This window comes from Dama dama, chromosome X (genome assembly GCF_033118175.1).
Source record: "Dama dama isolate Ldn47 chromosome X, ASM3311817v1, whole genome shotgun sequence".
Taxonomy (NCBI): domain Eukaryota; kingdom Metazoa; phylum Chordata; class Mammalia; order Artiodactyla; family Cervidae; genus Dama; species Dama dama.
The window spans coordinates 43,238,204-43,262,048 of NC_083714.1; the positions used below are offsets into that span (position 1 = coordinate 43,238,204).

Genomic DNA, 23,845 nt, shown 5'->3' on the forward strand with positions numbered 1-23,845 from the left:
GGATGGGCGCAAGGGGCTGCTGTTGGTACCAAAGCCCCGGTTCCTCATGGAGTCCAGTCTAGGAAGGGAAGTCCACTCTGGGTTGCTTCGTCGGTCATCATAACTGTTGACTAACAAAAGATGTACAACTTGAGAGTTGCAAGTTAAGTTTTATTTGGGGCAAAATGAGGACTGCAGCCTGGGGAGGCTGTACATCTTTTTAAGTCGACACGTGTACTTGGGAAAGAGAGTAACAGGTAAGTTTGGTGTTAGAGTACAAAATGAAGCAGGGCAAAAGCTAACAGAGTTATGCCAAGAGAATGTACTGGTCATAGCAAACACTCTCTTCCAACAACACAAGATTCTACACATGGTCAATACCGAAATCAGATTGATTATATTCGTTGCAGCCGGATATAGAGAAGCTCTATACAGTGAGCAGAACCAAGACCGGGAGCTGACTGTGTCTCAGATCATGAAGTCCTTTTTGCAAAACTCAGACTTAAATTGAAGAAAGTGGGGAAAACCACTAGACCATTCCATACAGTGGAAGTAACAAATAGATTCAAGGCATCAGATCGGGGAGACAGAGTGCCTGAAGAACTATGGATGGAGGTTTGTGACATTGTACAGGAGGCTGTGATCAAAACCATCTGCAAGGATAAGAAATGCAAAAATGCAAAATGGTTGTCTGAGGAGGCCTTAGAAATAGCTGAGAAAAGAAGAGAAGTATCAGGCTAAGGAGAAAAGGAAAGATATATCTCTCTGAATGTAGAGTTGCAAAGAAGAGCAAGGAGAAATAAGAAAGCCTTTCTAAGAGATCAATGCAAAGAAAGAGAGGAAAACAATAGAATGGGAAAGATTCGAGATCTCTTCAAGAAAATCAGAGATACCGAGGGAACATTTCATGCAAAGATGGGCACAATAAAGGATAGAAATTACATGGACCTACAGAAGCAGAAGATATTAAGAAGATGTGGCAAGAATACACAAAAGAACTATACAAAAGAGGTCTTAATGACCCAGATAATCACGATGGTGTGATCACTCACCTAAAGACAGACATCCTGGAGGGCAAAGTCAAGTGGGCCTTAAGAAGCATCACTATGAACAAAGCTAGTGGAGATGATGGATTTCCAGCTGAGCCTTTCAAATTCCAAAAGATAGGAGCCCATTATACAGAGTGAAGTAAGCCAGAAAGATAAAGACCAATACAGTATACTAACGCATATATATGGAATTTAGAAAGATGGTAATGATAACCCTATATGCAAAACAGAAAAAAGAGACACAGATGTACAGAACAGACTTTTGGACTCTGTGGGAGAAGGTGAGGGTGGGATGTTTTGAGAGAACAGCATCAAAACATGTATATTATCAAGGGTGAAACAGATCACCAGTCCAGGTTGGATGCGTGAGACAAGTGCTCAGGGCTGGTGCACTGGGAAGACCCAGAGGGATGGGGTGGGGAGGGAAGCAGGAGAGGGGATCGGGATGGGGAATACATGTAAATCCATGGCTGATTCATGTCAATGTATGGCAAAAACCACTACAATATTGTAAAGTAATTAGCCTCCAACTAATAATAATAAATGGAAAAAAAAATTCCAAAATATAATGGTGTGAAAGTGCTGCACTCAATATGCCAGCCAATTTGGAATACTGCGCACTGGCCACATAACTGGAAAAGGTCAGTTTTCTTTCCAATCCCAAAGAAGTAGAATGCCAAAGATTGTTCAAACTCAGCACAGTTGCATTCATCTCACACACTAGCAAAGTAATGCTTAAAGTGTTGCAGGAAGTGGTCCCATTCCAGTGCCCGAAAGTGGGCTCATGTCTAACATTTGGAAATGAATTGTCCGAAGAAACACATGTACTGACAAAGCAAGAGATTTTATTCGGAAAGTGCACCCGGGTGGAGAGCAGTAGGGTAAGGGGAACCCAGGCGAATAGCTCTGCCATGTGGCTCACAGCTTAGGACTTTGTGGTGATGTGATTAGTTTCCAGGTTGTCTTTACCCATCATTCTGACTCAGAGTCCTTCCTGGTGGGGCACGGTTTGTTCAGCCAAGATGGATGCCAGAAAGGAAGATTCTGGAAGGTGGTCGCAGACGTGGTATCACCTTTTGACCTTTCCTGAACTCTCCCGGTTAGTGGTGGCTTCTTAGTTCGCTGTTCCTTACCAGGACCTCCTGTCCTAAAGCAACTCATGCAAATGGTTACTATGGTGCCTGCTCAGGATGGGCGGTTTCAGTCAGTATGCTTCCCCTAACAACTCCCCCCTGAGAGATTTCACATTCAAGATACTTCTTGGGAATAGGGGCAGAGGTCTCTTTCTTCTGTAACTTCTTCCTGCTGTGGATGGGTGTATGCCTGCCTAGCAGAGTTGAAGCCTCTCTCTATTTGATCTTAATCAAGGTATTCTGTGCCTGAAACCAGCATTCACCCTTGTAGGAACAGGGATTTAGCTTGAAACTGTTGGCCCCTCTCAGAGATGAAATAAACAGGGGCCAAGCAGAAGGCCTAAAAGGATGGTCATCATTGGGCCCCAGAAACAGAAGGCAACATTTGGGGTTAGGGCTGCAGGGTGTGTGACTTTGTTCTGATTGGTTGGTGCTGAGGCAACAGGAAATCTTGTGCTCAGGATCTCGTGCTCAGCCTGAAGATACCATCCTCCACCTGGGTGAGGGCCCCAGTTCTGCAGAAGAACTCAAAGATATTGTTATGCATATTTCTTGAGTAGGAACCAGGACCCTACCTCAAGGCTGAATTACCATTTGATTGTTCCTCCTCTGTTTCTGTATCCTCTCCCTTCCCTGATCAGCAACTGTTTGAATCTATCCTTTGGAACTCAGGGAAGGTCAAGGAGGCTGAATAAAGTCTGTGTCTTACAGATAAGAAATGGAAAACACAGAGCAGGCCTGTATTCCAGAGTCCCATGGATCCTGCACAGTTTTAACTCAGGGACCTGGGCAACTATGACTGTGATAAGTTTCTGTCAAAATGGGGCATAGGACTGCTTCGGCTTGGTGAATAGACACTGGATTGGAAGTGTTCCTGAGTTCAAGTCCTATATCTGAGTCTTCTGTGATTAAAAATCTCAATCCCTTAGTCTGCCATTTTGGTGTAACAGACCCAATTAGAAGTAGTTGGAGGAGTGACAGTTGGGATTTTAAAAGACAAAATAAATCTCATTTCTTTTCAGAAGAATAGGCCTGAAACCCAGTCAGGACCTGGCACTTTGGGGATACTTGGAGCCAGGTAGCCAGTAGCCTAGGTTTATAAAAAGTAGGGTTGCAGTTACTAGCTGCCAGCAGACATTGTTTTTAGAATATCTGGTGACATCTAAGCCTGACATGACTCAGAAAAATCAAGTGTTTAGCAATCCAAGGTCTAGTCTGAGATTACACCCATAGTATCACCTAGTTATTTTCCTGGATGTCTGGACATAGCTACTCTATTTTGACTTTCAATTGTAAAATTCTTAATAGCCAAAGCAGATGTGACCATTAATGATGTCAGTGTTTCTCTAGGTAAGAGAAGATGCAAGAATTGGGACTCATAAAGTCTTCTCCTGAAAAGATCTAACTATCTGAAAGCCTATTCTGCCAGTTTTTCCCAGAGCAGAGAGGGCCTCATTCCTGATATTCACTCTGAACTTCTTTCACGGGTGTTGAAGGTCAGCAGCTGCAGTGGTCATGATTTAGTCTTTGCAGAGGTAGATGGCAAGTGTCAGTTTTCAGTTGGCAGAGCCCCTTCTTGGTCATAAACTTGACCATGATTTAGAGTGGGGCATTTCATGACCATTTCATCCCACGTTGCTGAGAATGTCCATTGTTGACATTGTTGACAGGCCACTCAATGTGCTGTTTACTGGACTAGGCCATAAAACAGGATCCAAAATTCTCTGAACCACCTGTCTTATTAGCCTCTTGGTCCAGGAATACACTCCCTCTTGTTGCTTCTTCCCATATCTAGAGTTACATAATCTAGAGTTACCATCATCAATCTCATATGGAACTATATCATTTTATCAGAGGCCTCAGTCACACATTTGGCAGTGTTTGGGGTGTAAGAAATAGCAATTTTGTAAAAAGGCAAAACACATATAACATAGCCAGCAGTATTAGTAAAGTCATAAGTAAGACTTAAGCTAAGAACTTCCATAAGATGAAGCCCAGTATATTCCAGGTCATCTGACTTAGTCTGTGCTGTACAAATCTTTATCTTTCAGGGAAATTATATATTGGCACTGTCTATAAGGCACATAGCCTGGTTTCCTAGTGTTACTAGACTGATTATCCTTAGTATGATTTAATTGTTTCCAACATAGAGGAGACTTTAAACCTAAATTACCATACTTTAAACCTAAATTACCATAGCCTGGTGTTATCTATATGTATCCATTCCATAATTGTGGGAGATTTTTTTTCCTTTGCTGAAACTTTGCTTGTTTCTCTGATTGAGCTTGAGTAATAGAAGAAAACTCAAATTTATGGCCAGAGTCAGAGCAGACATTATTAACTGGCCAGGTGAGGGGGGATCCCATCTAGTAATATCAATAGTGACTTGGATAGGACTATAACTTTTTTTTTTAAAGTAAATTTTCCCTTTGCCAACCAGTCAGAGTATTAGAGTAGAGAAAGTCACCAAGGTAACCCAGAACTAGACACAGGCAATTGGCCACAAACCCAGCAGTTGGATTGATTTCTAAAACTAGCATAGGATCAGGCCTATGATAGAAAAGCATTTCATTTATATGCAAAGGTCTAAGAAGTCAAGAAAGCATTATAAATGCTCATAGAAATCAGGTCCAGCATCTTGGGCAAGCTGTCTACCTCTGATGTCATCTTCTCATCTTGGTGTAGTGCAGTTTTTCCTGTTTGAGCATCATTTTAAGGTGAGATGAGGTCAGCTGTCCTCTCTATAGATCAGTCCAGTGTACGGGCCTTTGGAAGTGGCAATTAATCTAAGAGTCAGTTTCCCTTCAATTTCACTGTGCATGAGCCAGTTAGGAATACCTGAGAAAAAGGTCCTTCCATCCAGGTTGGAGACAGTCCCTTAAATTATGTCTTTTTTCCAGTCCTGGTTGCAGCTAATGAGGCATCTGATCTTTACACAAAGATAGATGACTGACATAAGCTTCAGAAACAAACTTAGGGTGTTCTTTAAGAGTTCAATTCAATTTTACATTACTATCGCATACCAGCAAAGAACTATCCAGGAAATGAGTCTTACTAGATTCGGACCTCCATTAACAAACTGGGATTTCACTTTCATTGAAACCTCTTTATTTCCCTAAAATCACCGTCATTTTTACCAAATATAACCAAATTAAGACTTGTTTGTGATATAGGTCTGGTTTCAAAAACTTGGCCTGATGATTTATTTAACCAGAATTGATCATAGACCTTTTTGCTTTGCTGAAACTTTTACAGAGTCTCAGACTGAACTTTTAAAATCAAACCTTCCAGGGCTAGGAAAGTCATGCCAAAGGCTTATTACAGATTTTGCCTAACAGAGTGAATTTCTCCCTTTTCAAGGTCTAAAAAATTCCTTGAGATTTCTGTACCTGTTAGTGAGAAAACCTTCCTAACTCATCTGAAAAAGTTACTGGAAACCTAAGAGTTTTCGATCTCTGGAGGAGTCAGATAGAGAGAAAATATAATTGTTTTCTTTATAACGTATAATTTTACCAATTTACTGTCATAATTAGTTTGAGAGGAAGGTTTTCCCTACTCCCAGAATTCAAACCTGTAATTTTTCAGATAGAAACTATAAAAGTTATAAGCATATTCTCTGGTTCATTCAGTCATTTTTTTAACTTTTGTAAAGTCATCAGGTTTCCCATTAGAATACCAGGACATACCAGAATGTTAGGAACTCCATATAATTTCTAGGATATCTATATTAGTAATATTTACTATACTTTATAATGTGAGTGGATTTATTGCTCATTTGATAATATTCCCCATGTAATTTAACCAACGAAATGAACACAATTTAGAACATTCAGTCAGATTTAGTCAGTGCTGATGGGTGTATTATTTAGCTTGCTGATATGTCACAATGGGCATATGTAGATACCAAGGCTGAAGGTGTAGTGAAAGTCAACTCCGCCATCTTGGACCTCGTTGACTTGAACCAGTTTTCCTATGTCTATGTCAATCCTAGCAAAATCCATTTATCCTACTAATTGTAATCCAATTTTAGAAAATCCTGGTCATGCATAACTCTTTTCAGTAATGTTTTCATAACTTTATTTTTACTGAAAACACATCTTAGTTTCCCTATTTTCCACAATGAGGTAAGGTAAATGTTGTGTTGACAAATTTGTAACAGAATACAGTCTTATTTGACCTCCAGTAAACCTAGGTACAACAGAAGTTCTTTTATCCTTCTGTATACGGAATATATATAGTCTGTGTACAATAAGTATGCAATTATACTTATTGATGGTTCTAAAGACATGTCTATGTTACCAGGTATTAATTTAATACTGAATATTTCTCAGTTCACATTAACCTGGAATTCATTGTTTAATTTAGAATTATTTGATTTGTAAGTGCTTAATTTTCTTTTCCCTGGAGAAGGGAATGACTATCCACTCCTACCCACCCAAACCTTTTTCCATAGAAAAAGGTATGAAAAAGGCCTGGAGAATTCCATGGAGTGTATAGTCCATGGGGTCAAAAACAGTAGGACACAACTGAGCAAATCTCACTTCACTTTTCTTTAAGCCAATTAAATAGAGCTCATTTACAAAGTAATCTCAAAAATATTATCCAGAGACAAAGACATACCGAGACATACACATATTCAGACAGACACAAGGCAAGCTCTAGCTTCATTTTCTAAACCTAGTCATGAATTAGATATTACAATATAAGATTCACTAGTTTATAATTAAAAGTTGGATTAAATAAAAAATTTAAAGTCTTCTTCCCATTTTTCCTCAGTCTCAGGAGTTAGAGATGGTCTAGATAAGTGTTCCTGAGAGCCCTGGTCTCAAGGCACAGGGAAAGAAAGTCAAGTTATAAGAAAATGGTGGTTTACAATTCTAAACCAATTATAGTCACACAAAGCAAAATGTCCATCATAAATCACAACACGGAACACAGAATATAAAGCACACACATAGACCTGACAGTCCTCATAAGCTAGTCCCTTAAATACAAGATTACTGTCTCTCAGAAAACCTCCTATAAACACAGAACTTCAGATCCAAGTATTAACAGAGTAAATGAAAATATCTCAGATCTTCAAAGATTTCAAAGGGAGGAAATGAAGCCAGGTTGAAAGTAGAGGGGTGAGGAGGTGAGAGAGGAGGGCAAAAGTGGTGGACCTATAGACATCTCTTGCCACCTGCAGACACCCAGGCATTACGGGAGTTTATCCTGGGCCTCCAGAGAAGGGAGGACTGGAACTCGGCCCGACCAGAAACCAGACTGAAACAGAACCAGAATTTGAGTTCTCTTCCAAGAGCACGTGATCAGTCTTGAAGGGTTGAGGCCATTCAACCAGATTACTGTGTCTAGGACCAGGGACTAGACAAAAGGGTAGGATAGGTTAGGAAGGTATAAGGAAAGGAAAGAGAGAAAGAAGAGGAGTGAGGTCAATAAAGCCACTGTTCTTTACCTGGTCAGGGCATTCTGGCCAATTGTCCACGTCAGGAGGTGACCAGGGACAAAAGGGTCCCAGTTGTGGCCACGGGGTCTGCTCCATCAGTGGGCAAGCTGGTCCCCGAGTACCCCAAGTGGTCAGGATGTCAGTCACAGTGAAGAAGAGTCCCCGCCAGAGTCGCCATTTGTTGCAGGAAGGAAGACCCCTTCCAGAGCCTGAAAGTGTGCTCTTGTCTAACACTCAGAAATTGTCCGAGGAAACACATGTGCTGACAAAGCAAGAGATTTTATTGGGAACGGGCGCCGGGACAGAGAGCAGTAGGGGAAGGGAACCCAGGAAAATTGCTCTGCCATGTTGCTCACAGTTTAGGGCTTTCTGGTGATGGGATTAGCTTCTGGGTTGTCTTTAACCAATCATTCTGACTCAGAGTCCTTCCTGGTGGTGCATCCCTAGGTCAGCCATGATAGATGCCAGCAAGGAGGATTTTGGGAGGTGGTCGGACACGTGGTGTCACCTTTTGACCTTTCCTGAACTCTTCCCATTGGAGGTGGCTTATCAGTTCCATGTTCCTTATCAGGACCTCCTGTCATAAAACAACTCATGCAAATGATTACTATGGTGCCTGACCAGAGTGGGTGGTTTCCGTCAGTGTGCTTCCCCTAACAAAAGTTCTACAAGTTAGGCTTCAACAGTACATGAACTAACAACTTCCAAATGTTCAAGCTAGATTTAGAAAATGCAGAGGAAGCAGAGCTCAAATTGCCAACATCTGTTGAATTATAGAAAAAGCAAGAGAATTCAAAAAAAAAAATCTATTTCTGCTTCATTGACTACACTAAAAGCCTTTGACTGTGTGGATCACAATAAACTGTGGAAAATTCTTCAAGAGATGGAAATACCAGACCACCATACTTGTCTCCTGAGAAATCTGTATGCATGTCAAGAAGCAACAGTTAGAACCAGACTTGGAACAATGGACTGGTTCCAAATTGGGAAAGGAGTATGTCAAGGCTGTATATTGCCACCCTGCTTATTTAACTTATATGCAGAGTACATCATGTGAAATGCTGAGCTGGATGAAGCACAAGCCTGAATCAAGATTGCCAGGAGAAATATCAATCACCTCAGATATGCAGATGACACCACCCTTATGGCAGAAAGAGAAGAGGAACTAAGAGCCTTTTGATGAAAGTGAAAGAGGAGAGTGAAAAAGCTGACTTAAAACTCAACATTCAAAAAACAAAGATCATGGCATCTGGTCCCATCAGTTCAGTTCGGTTCATTTAAGTTGCTCAGTTGTGTCTGACTCTATACAACCCCATGGACTGCAGTGCACCAGGCTTCCCTGTCCATCACCAACTCCCGGAGCTTAATCAAACTCATGTCCATTGAGTCAGTGATGCCATTCAACCATCTCATCCTCAGTCATCCCCTTCTCCTGCCTTTAATCTTTGCCAGCATCAGGGTCTTTTCTGATCCTATCACTTAATGGCAAATAGAGAGGGAAACAATGGAAACAGTGACAGATTTTATTTTCTTGTGCTCCAAAATCACTGCAAAAGCTGACTGCAGTCATTAAATTCAAAACTCTCGCTCCTTGGAAGAAAAGCTATGACCAACCTAGACAGCATATTAAAAAGCAGAGACATTGCCCAGAAAGATCCATCTGGTCAAAACTATGGTTTCTCCAGTAGTCATGTATTGATGTGAGAGTTGGACCATAAAGAAAGCTGAGTGCTGAAGAATTGATGCTTTTGATCTGTGGTGTTGGAGAAGACTCTTGAGAGTCCCTTGGACTTCAAGGAGATCAAACCAGTCAATCCTAAAGGAAATCAAGTCTGAATATTCATTAGAAGGTCTGATACTGAAGCTGAAGCTCCAGTAGTTTGGCCACCTGATGCAAAGAACTGACTCATTGGAAAAAGACCCTGATGCTGAGAAAGATTGAAGCCAGGAGGAGAAGGGGATGACAGAGCATGAGACGCTGCATGGCATCACTGACTGATGAACATGAGTTTGAGCAAGCTCCAGGAGTTGCTGATGGACAGGGAAGCCTGGTGTGCTGCAGTCCATGGGGTCATATAGAGTCGGACACGACTGAGTCACTGAACTGAATTGGAATGAACTTGGAAAACTATAGGACACTGATTGAAGAAACTGCGATGAAACAAACAAATGGAATGATATACTGTGCTCATGAAGTTAAAGGATTACTATCATTAAAATGAACACACTGCCTGGGGCAATCTACAGATTCAATGCAATCCCTATTGAAGTACCAATGGCATTTTTCACAAATCTAGAACAAATAATTGTTCATCTACCTTTGTAAACAAAATGACCTCATGCTGACCTATATATATATTCAGGACCCACAGCTATAAAATAAAAAAAATATGAAATTCCCTGGTGGTCCAGAATCCAGTGGTTAACTCTCGTTTCTTTCACTACCATGGGACAGGATTCGCTCCCTGGTTAGAGAATTAAGATCCCACAAGTTGTGCTGTGTGGCAATGAAAAACCCCCACAAAATACAAGAAAAAATAGATATAAAATTTAAAAAATGTTTTAAGTAAAAAATAAAATAAAATATACAAATACATTTACATTTTAAAATGTTAAAACATTAAAATAAAAAATGCTTTGGCAGTGGCACTGATCATCATTCAAATCTTGGTTGTGGAGTCAGATGGCCCTCACATCAAATTCCTGCTTAACTGTAAACATGGGTAGGTCATTTCAGCATTTTGTAACCTTAGTTTGTTAATCTGTCAAATGACAAAAATAGTACAATTTAGTAATTAATACAGTGTCCTTTATTTGAGGGAAAACAACCCATGAGTTAGGGGTACACAGTGTCTCACAAGCAGTGGAACACTCTTCCAGAGGGATTTTAACAAGAATGGGTATTACATAACATTAGGAGAGGCAATGTAGAAATAGGGCATGATTGGCTAGGTCAAGGATTTCCTGATAAGGCTAGTAGGTCTGTTTTCTAGGGTAAGATAAGCTAGCAAAAGTTGAGTTGGAGGATTGTGATTAATGTATGTTAGGTTTCCTAGACAGTGAGGTGTTTCCTGTGAGTGTGGGCTGACATGGGTTTCAATTTGCTTGTGGGCCACTCTGGTTGCCACCATTTTGTGAGTCCCAATATGCAAATTTACTTTATCAGTGGGAAATGATGCCTGTCTCTTCTTTCAGATTTGTTATGAGGACAAAATAGCCATAAATATCCTGATTACTTTAAAGCTATAGGAATAAATGATATTAACAAAAAGAAGCCATAGGAATTTATTTTTATTAATCATCAGCACTTAGCCAATCTATGGTCTTGAAGGCTGCAAGTTGGTGAACCTGCCCTCTCTCTGAATTCTGGTTTACATCTGCAAGAATGTGACTAACTGTGGCCCATTCATGACAGTCAGCTTATGGTTTGAGGAGTCATCATTCACTTGCATTAACTATTATTGACCTCTCTCCAACAATCTTTGATCTGTATCCTTGCTCAGTGTCTCTCAGATACTGCCTGTCATTTCGGGATCTGCTTCATGTTCAGTTCTAAGCCATTGCCCTCAAGTGTTTTCATATATCTGGTTACTCATCTGTCTCTAGCTGAGACAATATTTTTGGATATCTGTCAATCTTCAAGTAACTCCTTGATTGCACTCTTGTTCTGAGTCAAAGCAAGTTCCCCAACTAGATTCACAAAGTCCTTCTGGACTTTCAGTTCAGTTCAGTCACTTAGTCTGTCTGACTCCTTGCGACCCCATGAATCTTAGCACGCTAGGCCTCCCTGTCCATCACCGACTCCCGGAGTTTACTCAAACTCATGTCCATTGAGTCGGTGATGCCATCCAGCCATCTCATCTTCTGTCGTCCCCTTCTCCTCCTGCCCCCAATCCCTCCCAGCATCAGGGTCTTTTCCAATGAGTCAACTCTTCACATGAGGTGGCCAAAGTATTGGAGTTTCAGCTTCAGCATCAGTCCTTCCAATGAACACCCAGGACTGATCTCCTTTAGGATGGACTGGTTGGATCTCCTTGCAATCCAAGAGACTCTCAAGAGTCTTCTCCAACACCATAGTTCTAAAGCATCAATTTTTTGGTGCTCAGCTTTCTTCACAGTCCAACTCTCACATCCATACATGACCACTGGAAAAACCATAGCCTTGACTAGATGGACCTTTGTTGGCAAAGTAATGTCTCTGCTTTTTAATATGCTGTCTAGGTTGGTCATAACTTTCCTTCCAAGGAGCAAGCGTCTTTTAATTTCATGGCTGCAATCACCATCTGCAGTGATTTTGGAGCCCAAAAAAATAAAGTCTGACAGTGCTTCCACTGTCTCCCCATCTATTTCCCATGAAGTGATGGGAACAGATACCATGATCTTAGTTTTCTGAATGTTGAGCTTTAAGCCAACTTTTTCACTCTCCTCTTTCACTTTCATCAAGAGACTTTTTAGTTCCTCTTCACTCTCTGCCATAAGGGTGGTGTCGTCTGCATATCTGAGGTTATTGATATTTCTCCCAGCAATCTTGATTCCAGCTTGTGCTTCTTCCAGCCCAGCATTTCTCATGATGTACTCTGCATATAAGTTAAATAAGCAGGGTGACAATATACAGCCTTGACATACTCCTTTTCGTATTTGGAACCAGTCTGTTGGTCCATGTCCAGTTCTAACTGTTGCTTCCTGACCTGCATATAGGTTTCTCAAGAGATGGGTCAGGTGGTCTGGTATTCCCAACTCTTTCGGAATTTTCCACAGTTTATTGTGATCCACACAGTCAAAGGCTTTGGCATAGTCAATATAGCAGAAATAGATGTTTTTCTGGAACTCTCTTGCTTTTTCGATGATCCAGAGGATGTTGGCAGTTTGATCTCTGGTTCCTCTGCCTTTTCTAAACCCAGCTTGAACATCTGGAAGTTCATGGTTCACGTGTTGCTGAAGCCTGGCTTGGAGAATTTTTAGTATTACTTTACTAGTGTGTGAGATGAGTGCAATTGTGCGGTAGTTTGAGCATTCTTTGGGATTGCCTTTCTTTGGGATTGGAATGAAAACTGACCTTTTCCAGTCCTGTGGCCACTGCTGAGTTTTCCAAATTTGCTGGCATATTGAGTGCAGCACTTTCACAGCATCATCTTTCAGGATTGGAAATAGTTCAACTGGAATTCCATCACCTCCACTAGCTTTGTTCATAGTGATGCTTTTTAAGGCCCACCTGACTTCACATTCCAGGATGTCTGACTCTAGGTGAGTGATCACACCATCATGATTATCTGGGTCATGAAGATCTTTTTTGTACAGTTCTTCTGTGCATTCTTGCCAACTCTTCTTAATATCTTCTGCTTTTGTTAGTCCATACCATTTCTGTCCTTTATCGAGCCCACCTCTGCATGAAATATTCCCTTGGTATTTCTAATTTTCTTGAAGAGATCTCTAGTCTTTCCCATTCTGTTGTTTTCCTCTATTTCTTTGCATTGATCACTGAGGAAGGCTTTCTTATCTCTCCTTGCTATTCTTTGGAACTCTGCATTCAGATGGGAATATCTTTCCTTTTCTCCTTTCCCGTTTGCTTCTCTTCTTTTCACAGCTATTTCTGAGGCCTCCTCAGACAACCATTTAGGCTTTTTGCATTTATTTTCCATGGGAATGATCTTGATCCCTGTCTCCTGTACAATGTCATGAACCTCCATCCACAGTTCATCAGGCACTCTGTCTATCAGATCTAGTCCCTTAAATCTGTTTCTCACTTCAGCATGCTGTAAATAAGAACTGGCAGGCTCAAATAAATATTTTTTTTAAAAAAAGGAAACGACTATCAGGAATTTCCCCGATGCAGCCAGCACCAAGCACACAGAGCCATTTCCGCCATGCACTGGGCACCACAGAAAGACAGTCTTAAATTCTGAGGACACTATGTCAAAATTAAAGAAAATAGTTGGACTGAGACTTCAATTGAGGGCTAATCCAAGGGAAAGAGGAGCCCAGGGTACCCATCTTGCAATACTCCTATATTTGTGTGTGTGTGGTTATGGTTCCCACCCAACTGTGTGCCTGTGTCCAACTCTTTTTGACCCCATGGACTATAGCACTTTAGGCTCCTCTGTCCATGGGATTTCCCAGACAAGAATACTGGAGTGAGTTGTTATTTCCTCCTCCAAAGGATCTTCCTGACCCAGGGATCGAACCCATGTGTCCTGCATTGGCAGGCGGATTCTTTACCACTGCACCAGCTGGGAAGCCCATCCAAGTGACCAGATCTACGCTGTTGTTGTTGCTGTTCAGTCACTAAGTCTTGTCCAACTCTTTGAGACCACATGGACTGCAGCACGCCAGGCTTCCCTGTCCCTCACCATCTCCTGGAGTTTTCCCAAGCAGATCTAAAACAGATTTATATACCTCCAAAAGAGATTTATATCTCTAAAATGTAGTAATAATTACAAAAATATCAGTTGGTATGTCACACATTTATTTACTGTTTTTCAAGTAAATTGCCTCGAGATGGGTAAGCCCAATCTCAATAGTGAAAACTCCAAGTGGAGTTTTCTTCTACCAGGTTCTTAAATATGGTGAGAATATAATAGTTGGTAGAAGTTTGCTTCTTCTACATGGGTGGTCCTTTTTTTTTTTCTGAGGCCTTAATTATTTTGGGCAGTTCTATAGATGGCTTCCTTGCATTTTATATTGCACATAATAATTGTCTCCCTGTCACTCTCACCATCACTGTAACATGTTGTGAAATTGCTATCATTCATGTTGTCATACAGTGCATTATCTTTGGGCTCTGTCTTGTGAAATGACTTGTAAAAGTGCTTCAGTTCACGTGAATAATCTGGAACTGGAACATGCTTCATATTCCTTTCTGAAATATGAGTGATGAATGGCTCAGAAGAAGCACTGCAAACAAGGCATTTTTCCATGTAGCACTGACAAAAATTCACTGGTTGAGGCCTAGATAATATTTCTGCACTACCTTCACTAGCCGGGCTTTTTAGTTTACGATGTCTCTGAAGTTTGGTCGGTTTTGCTACACTTGATTGCTCAGGGACACTTTGACTCTTTGGATAGGGTGGAGAAGTTTTGGTTGGCTTGACCAGACATTGTAGATTTGATGACCAAGTTGGTGTGATGGCCTTCCTTGGATAGGATGGACTGACCTGACGTGACCTGATATGCTTATGGGTGTGAGCCCGCCTATGTGCCTTTTTTGGACTGCGTGTTCTATGCAATTTTTCCTGGGGGAGTGATCCTAACTCTCTTTTGGAAGTTGATGACTTGGATGGGTTTTTTTGACTTGAAGGCCTGACTAACTTTTTTGCACTTGAAGATGCAGAGGCTTTTTGTGGACTTGAGGGCCCACATGACTTATCTATACTAGATAGCACGGATTGTTTTTCTGGATTGCCGGGACCAGCAGTCAGTGACTTGTAGTCAGTGAATGATATTTTAGATGACGTGGATGATGCCTCAGTGTTGCCTTCTTTCTTGACCCTGAAAATACAGAAGATTTGGAATATGACAATTAAAATCAGAAGAGTACTCCTGCTATCACTGGAAAACATGGACTGTTGTGTCAGTTTAGACTTTTTTTTTTTTTTTGGCTCTAGCAGGAAAATTGAACACAGTAAGAATTGGAGTGTGGTGAAAACCATGATCCAGGTTACAAATTTGAACTCATGTTGAATGCTTTTCCTTTTTCTTAATTTTACTGTTTCAAACACAATAGATAATCATATAGTCATGTATGGAATGACACAAACTTGTTTCAAATCTACTGTTGAGAGGCAGAGAAAGAATTTTATCTATGCCAGAAATTAAACTTTTTATAAAAAAGTCACAAGTTGACATGCAACTGAGGCACAAATGTCACAACTTGTCACATAAAAAAGTCTTTAGACCAAATTGATTGTTTTCCTATCATATTTGCACCATGAAGTTTTGTAACCATGCATATTTATCCTCACAAGATTACTCTAAAACCAAAGGGATAGAACAGTGGTGTATTTGGTCACCAGTCTTTGAATTCGGAAATTTTTAGGGACCCAGCATGTCAGAGCCAGCCTGATCCTCCTACATGAAAGGCACGAACTAGGGTCACTGAACACCATTAATAATTTTTCATATTATTACATCTTAAAATGATAGATTATCCAAAAATGCATTACTATCTTTGGAATGCAGAGACCCAATTCCTTCTCTTTCCCCTGAGAAGATTTTAATTCTATCTTATTTAGATAGTCATTCCCTCTTTTTCTAGACTCAATTTAGAATGAATTTATAAGCCTGGGATTCAACTGAACCGTGAATAGGAGATAGTTTTGGCTAAACTTGATAATGTACTTGAGATCAGTTAAGAGCTTCATCTAAGTGAACATATCCAACCCACAAGATGCTGGTAGCTCTTTTGAAGTCTAAAGTTAATGTTAAATAATGATAACAACAGTGAAACCGTATATGTGTACGCGCATGCGTGCGTGCAGGCACAGGCATGCATGCATGCACCCTCCCCCCAACCCCCGCCCCTTGTATTTTTAATTCATAGGTGTAAGACTTACGTTGCTGCTTTGGGAGTTATAGTGAAGAACTGAGTGTGCACCCCTCACCCCACACCTTTTATTTTTAATTCAGAAATGTAAGACTTACATTGTTGCTTTATGGGATTCCTCGCCCACACAGATATACTGAATAAAGAAATAACATCTGATAGTAAAGCCGATGATGAGGATAACAGTTAGGATAATGAGTAGATATCGCCTTATTCCCTGAATTCTGCCTTGCTTGGATTCAGCATGTGTAGATACTGTGAAAGAAAATGTATCATCAGAGCATGTGCTACGTAACCAAGTTTGCTTCCATTTTGATGGGGTTTTGTTACTATAGGTCAAAGTCAAATCTCATCATCAGTTATTTCTTTAAGCATGATAAGTGTCCACTATCATTTTCCTCCTTCTGTCATGTCCCCAGCCAGCCACAGTCTAGAAGCCAAATCTTGGAGCTATCTCTGGCTAATCAGTATAATTACCTAGGTTACCCCACACTGTGGCTTGTTCAACTTATGACCTAGGTTTTTGAGTGTGTGAATGCACTTGAATGTTGATGTGTGTGTGAATGCATATGTTGGGAAAGAGGATGGTGCAAGAAAAAAACGTTCTTGAAACATAGTATGTGTTAGGTACCACGCTAGGTTAATTCACATAGAATTTTCTAGTTTGGCTTGTGGGAGTGGAGGCAGGGGTTGGCGGATTAGGTGGGGAAGGGGAATGCAAGGGGATAATATGGCTGTACTCTTTGTTTCTATGTTGTTTGGAATTTTTACATGGAAGTAAAACTCTCAGATGTTGTCCTAGAAATTCTCGAAGACCTACTCACAGTAACCTAGAAGAAGCAGCAGATTTCTTAAACACAGCTAGATTGTCTAATTAAGTACTTGAATGTATTTAAAATAATAGATCATAATTTCTAGCTTTTAAGGTTAGGGACATACCTGCAGTAGCAGATCCATTGCTTTCATTTTTATCTAAACAACTATTTGTCCAAATTGATAAAAGGAAGACATAAATGAAGAGATTCATGTTCAGGACCTTGTTGATAGGTTTCATGTGCCAAGGAAACTGCTGAATTTAACATGACTCAGCTTGTTTTAGGGGGCTATGACTTCATAATCATTCTATGTCATGTCCTGACAGCATAATCTCACCATGGAGAGGCATGAGCTCCTGTTACAAATATTATGAAAAGACTTTTAATCACTTACTTCTCCATTACATCAAATATTCTATCAAATTTGAATCAAAAAGTTTGAGACATTATTAAGCACAGAAGGCAGAGAAAATGGGTTAGCTCTAGATACTGAAGAACTATTTTACTTTATTAAATGTTACAGAGGTACCTTACAGCCTTATAGTAGTTCTTGTGTGTTATAGAGGTCAAATCATCCTAGGATATAAGTTTGTAGGAATTTTTCTTACTTCAATTAAGATTCTGAATATCCTTCAAGCTTTTTATTGAGCTTTTATTGAGCTAAAGACTCTAGCTCTTTTTATTGAGATAAAGGCTTTCTTGCTAGTGAGTGACATGATGAGATCTCCATTTTAGAAAAACCCCTCTGGCTGTTGTGTGGGTACCAGAATCCTGGGGTTGAAGTAATTTAGACAATTAAAAGGCTGCTATGTCCAGCTGATAGAGGATGGTGGCTTGAAGCAGAGTGGTAAAGATGGAGAGTAATCAATGCATTTGAGGAGTTTTGATGTGGTTAGGACTTGAGGAAGGGCAGGCCATGGGGCATGAAGGAGAGAGAGGTAGCAAGGATGATTCATTGCTTCAACAAAAGCGTGTTGGATATCTATGAGACAGGAAGCCTTGTATTAAGAAGGAGAATTCAAACAATCACAGCCCCTGCCTTTAAGACTTGGAAATCTAAAGGGAGAGATAGTCATGTAAATAAACAATCACTAAGTTATATAATGGGGTTTCCCTAGTAGCTCAGTTGGTGAAGAATCTGCCTGTAATGCAGGAGACCAAGGTTTGACTCCTAGGTCAGGAAGATCCCCTGGAGAAGGGATAGGTTACCCACTCCAGTATTCTTGGGCTTCCCTGGTAGCTAAGATGTTAAAGAACCTGCCTATAATGTGGGAGACATGGGTTCAATCCCTGGGTTGGGAAGATCCCCTGGAGGAGGACATGGCAACCCACTCCAGTATTCTTGCCTGGAGAATCCTCATGGACAGAGGAGCCTGGCGGGCTGCAGTCCTGAGGGTCATAGAGTCAGACATGACTGAGCAACTAAGCAGCAGCACAGCACAGCACAGCAAAAGGTATATAATGGGCTTCCCAGGTGTCGCTAGTGGTAAAGAACCCGCCTGCCAATGTAAGAGATGTGGGTTCAATCCCTAGGTCTGGAAGACTCCTGGAGGGGGGCACAGAAACCCACCCCAGTATTCCTGTCTGGAGAATCCCATGGACAGATGAGCCTGACCTTACAGTCTGTAAGGCCACACAGAGTAGGACACAACTGAAGTGACTTAGCATGCACATACCCTGGGTGTGTAATGTCATATGCAGGCTATGATGTCACAGGATACAGTGGCACAAGAGCATGCAAAAGGACTGTCTCTTCAAAGTGGCAGTCATGTATGGATGTGAGAGTTGGACTATAAAGAAAGTTGAGTGCCGAAGAATTGATGCTTTTGAACTGTGGTGTTGGAGAAGACTCTTGGGAGTCCCTTGGACAGCAAGGAGATCCAACCAGTCCATCCTAAAGGAGATCAGTCCTGGGTGTTCATTGGAAGGACTGATGCTGAAGCTGAAACTCTAATACTTAGGCCACCTAATGTGAAGAACTGACTCATTTGAAAAGACCCTGATGCTGGGAAAGATTGAAGGTGGCAGGAGAAGGGGATGACAGAGTATGAGATAGTTGGATGGCATCACTGACTGAATGGACATAAGTTTGAGTAAACTCTGGGAGTTGGTGATGGACAGGGAAGCCTGGTGTGCTGCAGTCCATAGGGTCGCAAAGAGTTGGACATGACTGTGCGACTGAACTGACTGAATTTCAAATTGGGGACTCCTGGAGGAGATTACCCTTGACCTGACGTGGGGTTTTGTGTGTGTGTGTGTGCGGTTATTATTTTCTCTTTATTATTTTCTCTATGTAAGGTTGCACAGAGTCGGACACGACTGAAGTACTTAGTATGCACATATGCAGGGTGTGTAATGTCATATGCAGGCTGTGATGTCACAGGATACAGTGCCACAAGAGCATGCAAAAGGACTGTCTCTTCAAAGCGGGCACTCCTGGTGAAGATTACCTTTGATCTGAAGTTGGTTTGTGTGTGTGTGTGTGTGTGTATGTGTGTGTGTGTTCAGTATTTTTTTTATTCATTTGTTTAAAAAATGTTTTTTAATTAACTAATTTATTTATTTTACTTTACAACATTGTAATGGTTTTGCCATATATTGACTTGAATCCGCCATGAGTGTACATGTATTCCCCATCCTGAACCCACCTCCCACCTCCCTCCCCATCCCATCCCTCTGGGTCTTCCCAGGGCACCAGCCCTGAGCACCCTGTATCATGCATCAAACCTGGACTGGCGACTCATCTCACATATGATATTTTACATGTTTCAATGCCATTCTCCCATATCATCCCACCCTCGCCCTCTCCCACAGAATCCAAAAGACTGCTCAATACATCTGTTTCTCTTGCTGCCTCGCATACAGGGTTATCGTTACCTTCTTTCTAAATTCCATATATATGCGTTAGTATACTGTATTGGTATTTTTCTTTCTGGCTTACTTCACTCTGTATAATAGGCTCCAGTTTCATCCACCTCATTAGAACTGATTCAAATGTATTCTTTTTAATGGCTGAGTAATATTCCATTGTGTATGAGCTTTCTTATCCATTCATCTGTTGATGGACATCTAGGTTGCTTCCATGTCCTGGCTATTATAAACAGTGCTGCGATGAACATTGGGGTGCACGTTTCTCTTTCAGATCTGGTTTCCCTGGTGTGTATGCCCAGGAGTGGGATTGCTGGGTCATATGGCAATTCTATTTCCAGTGTTTAAAAAATTTTTTATTTGAAGGATATTTACTTTACAATATTGTGCTGGTTTTTGCCACACATCGACATGAATCAGCTAATCATTGATTAGTTCTAGTAATTTTCTGTTGGTGTCTTTAGGGTTCTTTATGTAGAGGATCATGTCATCTGGAAACAGTGAGTGTTTTGCTTCTTCTTTTCCAATCTGGATTCCTTTTATTTATTTTTTCTTCTCTGATTGCTGTGGCTAGGACTTCCAAAACTATGTTGAATAGTAGTGGTGGGAGTGGACAACTTGGCTTGTTCCTGATATTAGAGGAAATGATTTCAATTTTTCACCATTGAGGATAATGTTTGCTGTGGGTTTGCCAAATATGGCTTTTACTATGTTGAGGTATGTTCCTTCTATACCTGCTTTCTGGAGAGTTTTTATCATAAATGGGTGTTGAATTTTCTCAAAGGTTTTCTTTGCATCTATTGAGATAATCTTATGGTTTTTAATCTTTCAATTTGTTGATATGGTGTATCACATTGACTGATTTGTGAATATTGAAGAATCCTTGCATCTCTGGGATAAAGCCCACTTGGTCATGATGTATGATCTTTTTAATATGTTCTTGGATTCTGTTTGATAGCATTTTGTTGAGGATTTTTGCATCTATGTTCATCAGTGATAGTGACCTGTAGTTTTCTTTTTTGGTGGCATCTTTGTCTGGTTTTGGTATTAGGGTGATGGTGGCCTCATAGAATGAGTTTGGGAGTTTACCTTTCTCTGCAATACTTGGGAAGAATTTGAGTAGGATAGGTGTTAGCTCTTCTCTAAATTTTTGGTGGAATTCACCTGTGAAGTCATCTGGCCCTGGGCTTTTGTTTGTTGGAAGAATTCTGATTACAGCTTTGACTTCTGTGCTTGTGATGGGTCTGTTAAGATCTTCTATTTCTTCCTGGTTCAGTTTTAGAAGGTTATACTTCTCTAAGAATTTGTCCATTTCTTCCAAGTTGTCCATTTTATTGGCATATAATTACTCACAGTAGTCTGTTATGATCTTTTGCATTTCTGTGTTGTCTGTTGTGATTTGTCCATTCTCATTTCTAAGTTTTATTGATTCAATTCTTCTCTCTTGTTTTCTTGATGAGCCTGGCTAACTGTCTATTTTATCTATCTTCTCAGAAAACCAGCTTTTAGTTTTGTTCATCTTTATTATAGTCTCCTTTGTTTCTTTTTCACTTCTGCTCTGATTTTTGATTTCTTTCCTTCTACTAACTTTGGGATTCTTCTGTTCTTTTTCTAGTTACTCTAAGTGTAAAGTTAGGTTGTTTATTTGATATTTCTCTTGTTTCTTGAGGTAGGCTTGTATGGCTATGAACCTCCCTCTTAGCACTTCTTTTACCTAATCCCATAGGTTGTGGGTTGCTGTGTTTTCATTATCATTTGTTTCTATGCATTTAAAAATTTCTTCTGTGATCTGTTGTTTATTCAGTAGTGTGTTATTTAGCCTCCATGTTTGTGTTTTTTTAGATTCCCACCCCCCCGTAGGTGACATCTAATCCTACTGCATTGTGATCAGAAAAGATGCTTGAAATGGTTTTAATTCTTAAAAATTTACCAAGGCTAGATTTACGGTCGAGGATGTGATCTATCCTGGAGGATGTTCTGTGTGCACTTGAGAAAAAGGTAAAGTCTGTTGCTTTTTGGGGAAATGCTCTGTAGATATTAAGTCTACCTGGTCCATTGTATCATTTAAAGCTTGTGCTTCCTTGGTAATTTTGTGTTTGATTGATATATCCATAGGTGTGTGGGCTATTAAAGTCCCCCACTACTATTGTGTTACTGTTAATTTCCCCTTTCATAGTTGTTAGCATTAGCCTTACGTATTAAGGTGCTCCTATGTTGAGTGCATATATATTTATAATTGTTATATCTTCTTGGATTGATCCTTTGACCATTATGTAGTATCCTTCTTTGTCTCTTATTACAGTCTTTATTTCAAAGTCTATTTTATCTGATATGAGTATTGCGACTCCTGCTTTCTTTTGGTCTCCATTTGCATGAAATATATTTTCCAGCTCTTCACTTTCAGTCTGTATGTGTCCCTAGGTTTCAGGTGGGTCTCTTGTAGACAGCATATATAGGGGTCATGTTTTTGTATCCATTCGGCCAGTCTTTGTATTTTGGTTGGAGCATTTAACCCATTTACATTTAACGTTCAGTTCAGTTCAGTTCATTCATTCAGTCACGTCCGACTCTTTGCAACCCCATGAATCACAGCACGCCAGGCCTCCCGGTGCATCACGAACTGCCGGAGTCTACACAAACCTGTGTCCATCGAGTCGGTGATGCCATTTATGGATCTCATCCTCTGTCGTCCCCTTCTCCTCCTGCCCCCAATCCCTCCCAGCATCAGGGTCTTTTCCAATGAGTCAACGCTTCACATGAGGTGGCCAAAGTATTGGAGTTTCAGCTTCAGCATCAGTCCTTCCAATGAACACCCAGGACTGATCTCCTTTAGGATGGACTGGTTGGATCTCCTTGCAGTCCAAGGGACTCTCAAGAGTCTTCTCCAACACCACAGTTCAAAAGCATCAATTTTTCGGCACTCAGCTTTCTTCACAGTGCAACTCTCACATCCATACATGACCACTGGAAAAATCATAGCCTTGACTAGATGGACCTTTGTTGACAAAGTAATGTCTCTGCTTTTCAATTTGCTGTCTAGGTTGGTCATAACGTTCCTTCCAAGGAGCAAGCGTCTTTTAATTTCATGGCTGCAATCACCATCTGCAGTGATTTTGGAGCCCAAAAAATAAAGTCTGACAATGCTTCCACTGTTTCCCCATCTATTTGCCATGGAGTGATGGGACCAGATGCCATGATCTTAGTTTTCTGAATGTTGAGCTTTAAGCCAACTTTTTCACTCTTCTCCTTCACTTTCATCAAGAGGCTTTTTAATTCCTCTTCACTCTCTGCCATAAAGGTGGTGTTCTCTGCATATCTGAGGTTATTGATATTTCTCCCGGCTATCTTGGTTCCAGCTTGTGCTTCTTCCAGCCCAGCATTTCTCATGATGTACTCTGCATATAAGTTAAATAAGCAGGGTGGCAATATACAGCCTTGATGTACTCCTTTTCCTATTTGGAACCAGTCTGTTGGTCCATGTCCAGTTCTAACTGTTGCTTCCTGACCTGCATATAGGTTTCGCAAGAGGTGAGTCAGGTGGTCTGATATTCCCATCTCTTTCAGAATTTTCCACAGTTTATTGTGATCCACACAGTCAAAGGCTTTGGCATAGTCAATAAAGCAGAAATAGATGTTTTTCTGGAACTCTCTTGCTTTTTTGATGATCCAGCAGATGTTGGCAGTTTGATCTCTGGTTCCTCTGCCTTTTCTAAAACCAGCTTGAACATCTGGAAGTTCACGGTTCACGTGTTGCTGAAGCCTGGCTTGGAGAATATTGAACATCACTTTCCTAGCGTGTGAGATGAATGCAAATGTGTGGTAGTTCGAGCATTCTTTGGCATTGCCTTTCTTTGGGATTGGAATGAAAACTGACCTTTTCCAGTCCTGTGGCCACTGCTGAGTTTTCCAAATTTGCTGGCATATTGAGTGCAGCACTTTCACAGCATTATCTTTCAGGATTTGAAATAGCTCAACTAGAATTCCATCACCTCCACTAGCTTTGTTCATAGTGATGC

At 40.7% G+C, this 23,845-nt stretch overlaps 1 protein-coding gene across 1 annotated transcript; it reads right to left on the reverse strand.

Annotated features, from left to right (window-relative positions):
* Window positions 1-14,239: 14,239 nt before the first annotated feature.
* LOC133052291 (uncharacterized protein CXorf66 homolog) lies at window positions 14,240-17,212 on the reverse strand. Its single transcript, XM_061137094.1, has 3 exons — window positions 17,086-17,212; window positions 16,245-16,401; window positions 14,240-15,092 (listed from the first exon to the last, which is right to left on the reverse strand). Exons 1-3 carry the CDS (start codon window positions 17,198-17,200, stop codon window positions 14,240-14,242), a joined length of 1,125 nt encoding a protein of 374 aa, XP_060993077.1. The 5' UTR covers window positions 17,201-17,212.
* Window positions 17,213-23,845: the final 6,633 nt, after the last annotated feature.

Bases quoted from the DNA above. Each gene is read 5' to 3' on its own strand.
- LOC133052291 (XM_061137094.1), bottom strand. From the start codon at position 17,200: ATGAAACCTATCAACAAGGTCCTGAACATGAATCTCTTCATTTATGTC. The intron at 16,402-17,085 runs GTATGTCCCTAA...TTTCTTTCACAG, and splicing joins CAATGGATCTGCTACTGCAG to TATCTACACATGCTGAATCC. The intron at 15,093-16,244 runs GTAAGTCTTACA...CTGTATTTTCAG, and splicing joins GAATCCCATAAAGCAACAAT to GGTCAAGAAAGAAGGCAACA.